A 13,817-nucleotide genomic window follows, 5' to 3' on the forward strand; every position below is an offset into this window, starting at 1 on the left:
TCCCCATAATGGTCAATAATACTCCACACAAAATTGCTCTCTATGCGGATGACCTGCTGATTTTCATGGACGACCCCTCCCGGTCGGCCACAAAATTATTGAGGATAATCGACGACTTTGGTAAATTGTCAGGCTTTAAGATTAACTGGAACAAATCAGCCTGCCTACCTCTTAATGAACTGGCCAAGGCGGTACGACTACCAGCTGATATCCCCATAGTAGAACATTTTAAATACTTGGGCATAGAGATATTCCCCACGCTGAACCAAACTACTAAGTACAACTTCACGGGTACTTATGATAAAATACGCCAGGATCTAGACAGGTGGTCGTCCCTTCCTAACTCCTTACAAGCCCGGGCTTCCATAATCAAAATGAACATCCTGCCTAGGATAAATTTTATTAGCTCAATGCTCCCCCTGCCCCCTCCAATAGACCACTGGCGCAAGGTACAATCGATGGTATCTAAGTTTATCTGGAATAACAAACGCCCGAGAATCAAAAGGGCTACTACTCAACGTAGAAAACAAGATGGGGGCCTCGCAATCCCTGATTTTAAACTTTATTTCTGGTCCTTTTCACTGAGACCTCTGATGTGCTGGCTAGACCCTGTAGAGGCTGTATCGTGGCGCTCCTTAGAAGCGGCGGCGGTATCTCCGCTAAGATTGCAGGATGTAGTGTACTCCACTGTCTCTATTTCGAAATGCCGGCTGAGGTATGGACCGATCATAACTCACGTGATCCAAACGTGGCGTAATGTACAGAGGTCGTGTGGGGTTAAATGCCCTTGGCACCTGGACTCTCCAATTTTTAATAACCAGCAATTACTTGTTGGACACAAGCCGGTTAATATTCCTCAATGGCAAAGGAGGGGAGTGCATACTCTGGAGGATATTTATGATAAGAACGGCCTCCGTGCGTTTCAGGACTTAAGAGAATTTTATGATCTTCCCGGCGAGTCCTTCTTTCTTTACCTTCAACTAAGGTCAGCACTGAGGGCGCATGGCGTACCGTGGGCTCAAGCCTTGCACCCACACCCCTTCCTCAGGCTCATAGTGGACAGGACGACATCCAGAGGGTTTGTCTCCGACTTTTATACGCTCTTAATTCAATCCACGTATAAAAATTTATCATTGGATACAATCTGGCGTGTGGATATCCCGGAGTTGGACCCCGAGTTTGACTGGGATGATGTTTGGGCAAATGTGGCATTGTCTTCCCGCAACCCCAATCACCAGCAAATTAATTTTAATTATATTCATAGGACCTATCTTACACCTAGGAAGCTATATGCTATGGGACTGATAACCGACTCTCGGTGCACTTTGTGCTCTCAAAAGGCCACGGGCACTTATATGCATATGTATTGGGATTGCCCACCAGTGGCCCGCTTCTGGAGGTCAATAACGGACAAACTTTCAGATCTGTGTGGCTTAACTATCCCATTCACAGCTGTTACGCTACTCCTGAACGATATAACGACACTACCCGCTTCCGTACAACTGAAAAGGGTTGTCCTAGCGGGCGTCACAGCAGCGAAGAAGCTGATAGCAATGAGATGGAAGGAGCCTGAGTGTTATGGTTTGACACCGACCCCAAACGCTAACGACACAAGAGAGTTGGATTCAGAGTTGCCAAATACGAGGGCTTGTTTATTTGATAATAGGAATAAGTGAAACAGGGAAAGCAGGTCAACAAGAACAGGTACAATGAACAAGGGGCAAAGTTCTGCTGCTCTGCAGCTTCTCCCGGAAGGGTAGTCTTGGGAAGCAGGAGCAGACCTCTGTACCGCTCTGCAGACTCTCACGGCGGACCTCTCAGATGTTGTGCAAGACCGAGAGAGGGAGAGAGGGAACGGGTCAGTGACAGAGCAGACTTGAAAAGAGCTGGAGGACAGGGTGTTATATTCTTCGTGTTAAACAACACAGTGATGTGGAATATTCCAAAAACAGCCCAAGTGAATATCTTCATGTAAACACACAGTGAGCAAAATCCAAACACCGTCCAAATGTGAAATACTATCTTCGTGTAAACACACAGTGAGCAAAAATCCAAACACAGTCCAAATGTGAAACAATATCTTCGTGTAAATACACAGTGAGCAAAAATCCAAACACAGTCCAAATGTGAAATAATATCTTCGTGTCAATACACAGTGGGAGGTGGAAGATCCCCAAAATATTATTCCAAAAAGGAAAGAGCAAAAACGATAATGGCTGGGTGAGTGACTGTCTGACAAAAAGGTGGTAGACTTCAGTGTAAAGGTTTACACACGAAAATCGGAAATAGGTCAAGACAGTCAATCTAGAAAAACTCACCCAGACGAGCTGCGTAAAGGAACAGGAACAACAGTGGAGGCGAGCGCGCGCCACGGAGCAGGTATCCAAGCGAAGGCTTCTAGGAATTCCTGGAGAATAGCACAGTGAAACAGAAGCAACGGGGAAAAACATCCAGCGACAAATCAAGACGAACCAACAACTTAGGGTGGGGAAAACGGGGTATAAATAATGAGGGATCGATTGATTGAAAGGCAGTGACAGCTGGGGAATGTGATTGAAAAGCGTGGGGAAGTGAGGGAACCAATCAGCGACGTCTCAGATGACGTCAGCGGGGAGAAACGTGTGAACGAGGGAATTGAAATACTTGACAGAAAAAATGAATGAAAACAAAGCGAGGGTGGTTAAAGGAACAGAACGAGTGAGAAGGCAAGGACAGAAACCTCACAGTACCCCCCCCTCCACGGGAGCCGCCCGGCGACCAGGCCGACCCGGCTCGTCAGGATGGGGCCGATGGAAGTCGGTGATCAAGCCGGGATCCACGATGAGCTGCCGGGAGACCCAGCTACGCTCCTCAGGGCCGTAACCCTCCCAGTCCACCAGGTATTGGAATCCCCGGCCCCGCCGACGAACGCCCATCAACCGGCGGACCTGCCACTGGGGGTGACCATCCACTAGCACAGGAGGAGGTGGATCAGGAGCCGGAGGCATAAGGGGACTGAGGGAGACGGGCTTAACCCGGGAGACATGGAACACGGGGTGGATGTGCATGGATGCAGGAAGCTTCAGGCGCAGGGCCGCCGGACTGAGTACCTTCAGGACCTCGAAAGGACCGACGAAGCGAGGGTTGAGCTTCTTGGCCGAGGACCGTAGCGGGAGGTCCTTCGCGGAGAGCCACACCCTCTGCCCAGGGCGGTAAGTCGGCGCGGGAACCCGGCGCCGGTCGGCACCACGACAGGCGCGCTCAGATGTCCGGAGCAGCGCGGTCCTGGTGATCTCCCAAACGCGACGGCAGCGGTCGAGGTGGACCTGCACGGAGGGAACTGCCACTTCCGTCTCCAGTGCGGGAAAAAGAGGGGGCTGGTAGCCCAGGGAGGCCTCAAAAGGGGAGAGGCCGGTGGCGGAACTGACCATTGAGTTGATCGAGTATTCAACCCAGGGAAGGAAACGACTCCAGGATGCCGGCCTCTCGGCTGCCACACACCGAAGAGCAGACTCCACGCTCTGGTTCATCCTCTCCGTCTGCCCGTTTGTCTGGGGATGGTAGCCAGAGGAGAGACTGACCGTTGCCCCCAATCCCTTGCAGAAAGCCCGCCATACCTGGGAGGTGAACTGGGGCCCCCGGTCAGAGACGATGTCCTGGGGAAAGCCGTGAAGGCGGAACACGTGGTGCGTCAGGAGGTCCGCCGTCTCGGCTGCTGAGGGAAGCTTGGAGAGGGCCACGAGGTGGACCCCCTTGCTGAATCGATCCACCACGGTCAGAAGGCAGGTGTTCCCCTGGGAGGAGGGTAGACCAGTGACGAAGTCGAGCGCCACATGTGACCACGGACGGCTTGGAACGGGAAGTGGCTGCAAGAGCCCGGAGGGTGCCTGGTGAGAGGCCTTGCTGCGGGCACAGACCGCGCAGGCCAAAACGAACTCCTTGACGTCGTTCCGCATGGTGGGCCACCAGAAACGACGAGCCAGGAAGGAGAACGTGCGATGGACGCCTGGGTGGCAGGCGAACCGGCTGGTATGGCCCCACAGCAGTACCTGGGACCGGACAGAGTCAGGGACGAAGAGACGGCTCCTAGGGACGTTGCTTGGGGCACGTTGGAAGCGTAGGGCACGCCTCACCACACCCTCGATGCCCAAGGTGATGGCTCCAACCACTCGGGCCTCCGGGATGATGGGAGATGGGTCCTCAGAGGGTGGAGCCCCCTTGGAGTGCATCCGGGACAGGGAGTCGGCCTTCGTGTTGCGGGAACCGGGGCGGAAGGTCAGCGAGAAGTCGAACCGACTGAGGAAACTGGCCCATCTCGCCTGCCGACCGTTGAGGCGCCTGGAAGCGCGGATGAACGTTAGGTTCTTGTGGTCCGTCCAGATGGTAAAAGGCTCCTCGGCACCCTCTAGCCAATGACGCCACTCCTCCAGAGCAGCCACGACCGCCAGTAGCTCCCGATTGCCGGTGTCGTAGTTCCTCTCGGCGGGGAGGAAGCGACGCGAGTAGAAGGCGCAAGGATGTACCTTCTGGTCGGAAGGAGAACGCTGAGATAGGACAGCGCCCAGGCCAGAATCCGAAGCGTCCACCTCCACGATGAACTGTCTCTTGGGGTCAGGGTGGAGCAGGATAGGAGCGGAAGTGAACCTTCTCTTGAGGGAGCGGAACGCAGCGCGTGCCGCTGGGGACCAGTCGAACGGCAGAGCGGGGGAGGTCAGCTTGGTAAGAGGCTCCGCCACTTGGCTGTAGTTCCGGATGAACCTTCGGTAGAAGTTTGCGAACCCGAGGAAACTCTGTAGCTCCTTCCGGGTGGTGGGTTCCGGCCAATCCTCCACAGCCTGGATCTTGCGAGGATCCGCTCGGGTCAAGCCCTTCTCCACGATGAAGCCCAGGTAGTCGACGGAGTTGGAGTGGAAACGGCACTTCTCCGCCTTGACGAAGAGCCGATTGTGGAGGAGGCGCTCCAGCACCCGGCGGACATGCAGGATGTGTTCCTCGAGGGTCCTGGAAAAGATAAGAATGTCGTCCAGGTACACCACCACGAACACCTCCAGCATGTCACGGAGGACATCGTTCATGAGTGCCTGGAATACCGCCGGGGCGTTGGTGAGGCCGAACGGCATCACAAGGTACTCATAGTGGCCCCTGGGGGTCTTGAAGGCGGTCTTCCATTCATCGCCCTCACGGATACGGACAAGATGATAGGCACTTCGGAGATCCAGCTTGGTGAAGAACGAGGCCTGGGTCAGTGGCTCGAAGGTGGAGCTCATGAGAGGTAGGGGGTATTTATTCTTGATGGTGATCTCGTTGAGCTGACGATAGTCGATGCAGGGTCGCAGGTCCCCATCCTTCTTACCAACAAAGAAGAACCCGGCCGCCACCGGGGAGGAGGAAGGCCGAATGAGTCCTGCTTCCAATGACTCAGAGATGTAGAGATCCATCGCCTTCTTCTCCGGGACAGTCAGACTGTAGAGGCGGCTGCCGGGAAGGGGAGCCCCTTGGCGGAGGTCGATGGCGCAGTCATAGGGGCGGTGAGGTGGAAGGGACTGAGCCCTGGTCTTACTGAATACCTCCATGAGGTCGTGGTACTCGGGAGGAATGGACGAGGGATCCGGGGGCAACTCACCAGCCGGTCTCCGGGGCGGGGGACAAGACGCCGCCTGTAGACAGCGGGCGTGACAGGAGGAGCTCCAGCCCCTGATGGTACCGGAGGCCCAGGCGATGTGGGGCTCGTGCAGCGCGAGCCAGGTCTACCGGGACAAGGGGGGATTGGGTAATGAGGAACTGGATCCTCTCTACGTGGTTCCCAGCAATGGTCAGCAAGACTGGGCCGGTCCGTTGAGAGATGTCGGCCAGGCGGTGTTGGTCCAACGAAAAGATCTCCAAGGGCCTCACAAGGGCCTCAAGAGGTATGTTGGCTTGGGTGGCAAACTCGAAGTCGAGGAAGTTCTCGTCTGCCCCAGAGTCGATGAGGGCCTCCACCGTGGCACGTTGGTCCCCCCAGGCCAGGGTGACGCTCAACAGATGGTCAGGTGGTGCGCGGCGCTGGGAATGGGAAAAACGGCTCACCAGGATCTCCCGGGGTCTTGGTGAGCCCGATCTTTTGGCCGGATAGGGCAGTCGGCGATACGGTGTCCCGCACCTCCGCAGTAGAGGCAGAGACCGGACCTGAGCCTTGCCTGACGCTCCGCCTGGCTCAGATGAGAGCGTCCCAGCTGCATGGGTTCCTCCTCGCGCACCGGACGGGGAAGCCTGTTACCATCAGTAGTGTTGGGGACGGGGCGTCCAGGAGTCCGGGGTGTTTCAGGAGGTGACAGTCGGGTCCTCTCGCGCCTTCTCTCCAGGAGGCGTCCGTCAATACGGATGACAAGGCTAAAAAGCTCCTCGAGGGAGTCGGGCACCTCCCTGGTAGCGAGCTGGTCCCGGACTGCGTCACTGAGCCCCCTTATGAAGGTTAGGCGAAGAGCAGGTTCGTTCCATCCACTCTCCACCGCCGCCAGTCGAAACTCCATGACATAGTCCGTCACCCTGCTGCTCCCTTGTCGGAAGGTCCCCAACCGGGCTCCAGGGTCCAGACCTCGGGCTGGATGGTGGAACACTCTGCGGAGCTCCGCCACGAAGTCTGGGTAGGAGAACAAAAAATCTGCTTCCATTGCCCAGGAGGAAGTGACCCACTGGGCAGCATGGCCTGAAAGTAGGTTGGTTATATAAGCCACTCGGGACCCCTGAGCAGAAAAACGGCTTGGTTGATGACGGAAAACCAACTCACATTGCATGATGAATGTGGCACATTCCTCGGGATTACCGTCGAACAGCCGTGGGACGGAGAGAAGGGGTTCCCGAGGTGCGAGATCTGCTGGGGCTGCGGGGAATGTTCCTGAAGGGTGTGAGAGATGAAAAGTATTAACGGCGTCGCCCAGCGAGTTAAGCTGGGCGAGAATCTCGGACTGTTGTCCCGCCATAGCGGCCATTGAACCCTGCATAGGCAGGACCTGGTCCCTGAGGTTCTGCACCGCAGCCGCAGCCCGCTCAAGTTGGAGACCGTGATCCCTGGTCAACTCGACTTGAATTGCAAGTGCGGTTCTGACCCCCTCTGTGTCGGCTGGGGTCGTCATGGTTGGTTCGTAATGTTATGGTTTGACACCGACCCCAAACGCTAACGACACAAGAGAGTTGGATTCAGAGTTGCCAAATACGAGGGCTTGTTTATTTGATAATAGGAATAAGTGAAACAGGGAAAGCAGGTCAACAAGAACAGGTACAATGAACAAGGGGCAAAGTTCTGCTGCTCTGCAGCTTCTCCCGGAAGGGTAGTCTTGGGAAGCAGGAGCAGACCTCTGTACCGCTCTGCAGACTCTCACGGCGGACCTCTCAGATGTTGTGCAAGACCGAGAGAGGGAGAGAGGGAACGGGTCAGTGACAGAGCAGACTTGAAAAGAGCTGGAGGACAGGGTGTTATATTCTTCGTGTTAAACAACACAGTGATGTGGAATATTCCAAAAACAGCCCAAGTGAATATCTTCATGTAAACACACAGTGAGCAAAATCCAAACACCGTCCAAATGTGAAATACTATCTTCGTGTAAACACACAGTGAGCAAAAATCCAAACACAGTCCAAATGTGAAACAATATCTTCGTGTAAATACACAGTGAGCAAAAATCCAAACACAGTCCAAATGTGAAATAATATCTTCGTGTCAATACACAGTGGGAGGTGGAAGATCCCCAAAATATTATTCCAAAAAGGAAAGAGCAAAAACGATAATGGCTGGGTGAGTGACTGTCTGACAAAAAGGTGGTAGACTTCAGTGTAAAGGTTTACACACGAAAATCGGAAATAGGTCAAGACAGTCAATCTAGAAAAACTCACCCAGACGAGCTGCGTAAAGGAACAGGAACAACAGTGGAGGCGAGCGCGCGCCACGGAGCAGGTATCCAAGCGAAGGCTTCTAGGAATTCCTGGAGAATAGCACAGTGAAACAGAAGCAACGGGGAAAAACATCCAGCGACAAATCAAGACGAACCAACAACTTAGGGTGGGGAAAACGGGGTATAAATAATGAGGGATCGATTGATTGAAAGGCAGTGACAGCTGGGGAATGTGATTGAAAAGCGTGGGGAAGTGAGGGAACCAATCAGCGACGTCTCAGATGACGTCAGCGGGGAGAAACGTGTGAACGAGGGAATTGAAATACTTGACAGAAAAAATGAATGAAAACAAAGCGAGGGTGGTTAAAGGAACAGAACGAGTGAGAAGGCAAGGACAGAAACCTCACACTGAGAAGCTTACAATGATTAACTGGTCCCTAACTCTATTGGATGTGATTTATCTTGAGATATCCACAGCCCGGGTGATTGGGGTAGGGCAGGCTGGAATTGACCTGTGGTTCGCAGCAGCTGAGAAGGTAAAGACCGCAGTGTGCGGCTGAGCGGGGTTGAGGTGCGTGTTCGGGTGAGTCCGGCGGTCTCTTGGGAGGGGGAGGAGGAAATGTTTTGTCTGTCTTGTCTTTTGTCTTGTCATCTTGAGTTTAGCTGGGGATATTATGGGGGGGCAGCTATTTAACTATTTCTTCACTGTTTGGCCACTTTTACACGGTCTCTGTGAGTCTATGGAACACCTCTACAGGTTTTTGTTTTTTCATGAAGGTTCATTGCTCGGTTTTCGGGTCGTGTTCTCAAAAAATGGTCCTTGTGGTGGATTGGAGATGTACGTTTTATTAATATAAGGTCACACGGCCGGGAATCGGGGCTGAACACTGGGAAAGACCATTTATTAGATAGTACCCCTTGGAATTAAAATTTAGAAGGTTGAACTCTGTTTTCTTTTCTCTTTGTCTGTATAATTGTTAGTCTGTATTATTATTATTGTTTTTGTTATTTTCTTGTGAAGTTCTATGTATTGTGATTGTGGTTAATGTGTTGTCTTGTTTCATGTGAATAATAATAAAAAATTTGATCAAAAAAAAATTTGTACATATCCCTTACCTACTCTTACTAGTTACGCTGCTGGCCAGTATGACTACTACCATACTGTATTTATACTACTCTGTACATACATCTGATTAGCACTACACCCAGTAATACTAATCTATATATTTTATACCCAGCTTAATCACCTGTACATTGTATATTACTATTGCACTTTACTGTTACATTTGCACTCTGGTTGGATGCCAAACCTCTTTTCATTGTACTGTACTTGTGCTGTATAATGACAATACATTTTAATCTAATCTAATCTGTATAGTCCACTTATATACAGAGTCTAGACCCCCTCATCTAGAGCTGCCTTGACCATGACCTGGAAGTGGCTTGTCACCCATTGGTCAGTTTGCAGAGCTGTACATGTTTGTTAAACTATCAAATTACATTTAATTTGAATATAATCTAAGAAGGGTGATAATATCAACAATTTATGTTAAATAAACTCAAACAAGGGCGGCTACGTGGCGTAGTGGGCAAGGCGCTCGCCACAAATGCGAGCCCAGCGCTCCACATTGCTTTCAGTTTAGCTGGTCGTTCATACTAATACACATTGGCCGTATTAGGGGGTGGGAAACTGATGGGTGGGGATCGGGCGTTGTGGACAGCGACTCCTACAGGTCGGTTGGTGCGCCTGCGCAGTAGAATCAGGAAGTGTCGGGGGCAGCGTGAGCCTCCCACGCGTTACTCCTCGCCACTGAGAGATCGAGCTGCGCAGGTGAAAAGATGCGACTGCTGTTACCTCAAGTACCGGAGGGGACTTGTGCTATGTATGACTTAGTCCACATTGCAGCCGGCTTGTGGGAGGCAAGAAACAGCGTTTGTGACAGGGGAGGGTTGAATTGGATGATACGAAATTGGGATGGGAGAAAATATAGAAAATGGGAGAAAAAGTGGATAACAAAAAAAATAAACTCAAAAATGTTTAGGTGCTGACTAGGGATGTGCATAACGGTTATCTTGAGAGCTGGCTATCAACTGTCATTAATCGGATGAAAACCGGATAGCTGTGTGTTTCTTTGTTTCTTTGTTTCTGATGAAGAAACAATAATTAAAAGAATTAATCTACTTACACTTTAAAAGCGCGTTGTCAGGGCGGTCAGGTGGCGTAGCGGAGATTGCGTTTGTCACCAACACCGGAGACGCTGGATTCGCCTGTTCGAATCCAGCTCACAGCTCCGGCGTTGTCACCAGCTTGGCTGGCTGTTCACACTAATAAAATTGGCTGTATTAGAGGGTGGGAAAGCTGGCGGGGTGTGTTCGGGTCGTTGTAAACAGCGACTCCTACAGTTCGGTCGGGGCACCTGCTCAGCGCGGATAGGATCTAAGGGGGGTAGTGTGATCCTTCCACACGTTACACCCTCTCAGTGAGAGTCCGCGCTGCCAGGTGAAAAGAAGCGGTTGATTGGCTAGACGTGTGTCGGAGGAAGCACGTGATAGCCTCCACTCTCCCAGACCGACTGTGGGGGGTAAGTGCGCAGCGACCAGGAAGGGGATTGGGAATTGGCATAACGACTAACATTGGGATGGGAGAAAAATCGGGGGAAAAGGAGGGGGGAAAAAGATAAAAAAATAAATAAAAAAAACGTGTTGTCGGCATGGGACATCTGCCACTGTTTTGGCTGTAGAGTGTGTCAATGAAGTCAAGCATTTTATTGTATTTTTGTAGAGTAGACGTATAAATCCACTTCCTGAAAGTAGCCATGCTTATTTAATTTAATTTCAAACCTTTATTTAAACTCGAAAGGCGACTGAGGTGTCCCTCATTTACAGTCACATCGAGTGTACATACAGAGTTAAGCAAATAAAGGCATATAAAATCACACAGCATATAAAATCATAACAATACTCAATACTCAATAACACCTGGAAGACAGTAGACATCCAGCTATGTTAAAGGAACACGCCGAAATTTTTGGAAATTAGCTTACCATCTTCTCCAGAGAGAGACAAGAAGATAGATAACAGTTTCCTCTCTGTGCGTTCAGTAGAAAGCTATCTGTCTGCACGTTAGCCTAGCTTAGCACAATGAGTGGAAGCGGACATGACCGGTTAGCCTTCGGGAGAGGTGTTAGTTGGACAATGTCCACTTACATTCATTGTGCTAAGCTAGGCTAACGTGCAGCCAGATTTCTACTGAACGCACAGAGAGGAAACTGGTATATATCTTCTTGTCTCTCTCTGGAGAAGACGGTAAGTGAATTTCCCAAAATGTTGGCGTGTTCTTTTAAGGTTACTGAAGGGGTTCCCAGAAATGCCTACTCAACCTGAAAGATAAATAAGACTGCTGAACCTCCGTACTGAAACGCCTGCACTAAGGGGGGTTCCAGACACGACAGCTTACCATGTTCCACGCTGACCAGAAAACCAATAACAGAAACGTTTCCTTCCAGGTGGATGGGTTGTCCCTGCTTGCTGCATGCATCTCTCATTGGTTGAGAAAACCACCTGCGGAGGTTCCTCACGTCGTATTGGCTACTAACTTCCACAGTCTGCTCCAGCTTGGTCTCCTGCCGTCCTCAAGCCTGCTGTCCCTGCTGGTACCGGCCAGACTGGAATTAACTGACCTATTATGGGATTTTATGATGTTATTATTTTATTTACCTTGGTACTGCTTTCTAATAACACAATTTATAAAAAAAAAAACTAAGTTCCATCTTATAATTTCTTTTAACAGTTAACATCTGAGCTAGATTCAGTTTACTGAAGACAAATTATTTTCTAAATGAAGCACTGAAGAAGCTGTTAGATGCTGAGTGTGTTTACCAATTTTTTTTAAAGGTGCTGTAAGTGGTATTTTCTTGTTAAAATAAGTGGTCTACATGTTAAAATAATAGCTCTACACTCTGACAGCCATCACTGATACAGAGTGTCTGGGTCAGTAACATGGGTCTCCCAGTCCCTCCTGCTCTGCAGTAAACGGAACATACATTTCCTGGTATCCCTTCCCACTTCATCCAATCAGGAGACAAAGGAACCCAGATATTCCAGAATGATTAGTTCATGATACAGTTTCTGGTAGCCTACAGGTGTGTGTGATGACTCTTCCACCCACTTCATACTATTTTCATAGGTTGTGTGTGTGTGTGTGTGTGTGTGTGTAGACTCTGGAAACAGCAGTCGACGGGGAACAGTTGGTATTTCTGTACCAACTGAAGGAAGGGATCTGTCGCTCCAGCTACGCTGCCAACATCGCCACACTGGCAGGCCTGCCAAGCTCCCTTGTACAGAGAGGAGTGGAGGTACACACACACACACACACACACACACACACACACACACACACAAATACATTGACACGCAGGCTGAACCTTCCTATGTTTGTGGGTGTGTACTTGGCAAGGTATCTGAACTCTACCGAGCGGGAAAGACCATCAAACGTGTGGAGAGACCATCAGATGAACAGGCCGACAGGTTAGTTTAGACTCAAACCATAGATAACACATACACACTTTAATACAAACACAGCAGAGACGTACAAAACAGACAGGCGTGCGTGTGTGTGTGTGTTTCTGTCAGATCTATGTGTGTGGTGGAGAAGTTCCTGAGTCTGGACTTGGAGGACAGGAGTGTGGACCTGCAGCGCTTTATGAAAGAGGAGCTACTGCCCTCTGGTGGAGACCTGCTGTAAGGGCAGCAAAAGTTAGCACTGGTTACTTGCACACATAATTATTATATTGTTATGTTATGTGCTTTTCTAGAACTAACGGTGCCACTACATAATCAGAGAGTAAGCTTTTCCCAGTGTTATGCAGAAAGGTATGTTACCACGGGTAGGCATGTTCTTTATTATTTGATTTGTTTTAGAGAATTCCTAGCACTGAGTTACATGTTGCAAGAGTGTGTGTAGTACGGTAGATGTTTTTGGATGTGTTTTTGGGTGAATTCACAGCACAGTTTATTCATTGTCATTTCATGTGCATGTTTGTTCATATTAGAAATATTTAATAAACAGTACAAAACAGACTCCATATTTAACTAAATTCTAAGAGATCATTCAAAAAACAAAACAGTTCCATTTTACACAATCTCCTAACTAGTCTTCGCTGGTGCCGTTGGTTGAATGGTTCACCATCTACTAGTAGTCCATTCAGCCAACACAGTCGATGTAATATTTGGATGCATGCTGGTTACTGCGGTCCTGTGGAAGGTCCTGTGGAAGGTCCTGTGGAAGGTCATGTGGAAGGTCCTGTGGAAGGTCCTGTGGAAGGTCATGTGACGTGCCAGAGGGTCAGGACAGCCAGGGTCAGACGTAGGAGTGTGTCGGCGGAGAGTGCGTGCGCCGCGTTGCAGAAGGGTTTGTCACAACAGTGTTTGGTCATGATGAAGACCGTGGAGTTATGGAGGAACTTCACGACCGTCTCTCTCCCACACTCCTCCTCCTTCACACAGCCCAGCAACTTAACGTCCAACAGGTCAGCTACAGAGACACGGCCAGGGAGGGAGAGAGAGAGAGAGAGAGAGAGAGAGAGAGACAGTGATGGTATTCAGTGTGATGCTCCCACAAGATACAGGCATATTGGGAGGGGGGGGGGGTTTAAAAAAAAATGGCACTCCTGTGTCTATAATCATTTAATGTGGAGGTGTGGGGTAACCTGATTTCCCAAATATCTTATCTTATATATCTGCCTCCGCCATCGGTGTGTGAATGTGTAAAATGTGAGGACCAAATTGTAAAGCGCTTTGGATAAAGGTGCTATTAAATGCACCATTTTCCATTTACACAGAGCCTGGAAAAGGTCCCTTTGGCCGCAGATCCACAATAATGAGGTGGCTACTCTATGCTGACTGGATAACAATCAATCACTAGGGCAGCAAAATGTCCATGTGTTTAGTTACTCTTTGAAAGTGACTTTT

At 50.2% G+C, this 13,817-nt stretch overlaps 2 protein-coding genes across 2 annotated transcripts in view; one reads left to right on the forward strand and one right to left on the reverse strand.

Annotated features, from left to right (window-relative positions):
- The window catches only part of msh5 (mutS homolog 5), an 84,774-nt gene extending 71,779 nt beyond the window's left edge, over positions 1-12,995 (forward strand). Inside the window, exons 22-25 of the mRNA XM_084335662.1 lie at positions 11,354-11,500; positions 12,065-12,202; positions 12,304-12,374; positions 12,480-12,995. Coding sequence (XP_084191788.1) covers positions 11,354-11,500; positions 12,065-12,202; positions 12,304-12,374; positions 12,480-12,591 — 468 coding nt within the window. The 3' untranslated portion in view covers positions 12,592-12,995. The remainder of the gene's footprint in view (positions 1-11,353; positions 11,501-12,064; positions 12,203-12,303; positions 12,375-12,479) is intronic.
- A 176-nt stretch (positions 12,996-13,171) lies between these two features.
- LOC311246523 (uncharacterized protein) overlaps positions 13,172-13,817 on the reverse strand; it is a gene marked incomplete at its 3' end in the record, with an annotated part of 36,179 nt that continues 35,533 nt past the window's right edge. The window contains exon 4 of the mRNA XM_084336673.1: positions 13,172-13,380. Within this exon, the coding sequence (XP_084192799.1) occupies positions 13,172-13,380 (209 nt within the window). The remainder of the gene's footprint in view (positions 13,381-13,817) is intronic.

This window comes from Notolepis coatsorum (genome assembly GCF_963971535.1).
Source record: "Notolepis coatsorum genome assembly, chromosome: 19".
In the NCBI taxonomy this organism is placed as follows: Eukaryota; Metazoa; Chordata; class Actinopteri; order Aulopiformes; family Paralepididae; genus Notolepis; species Notolepis coatsorum.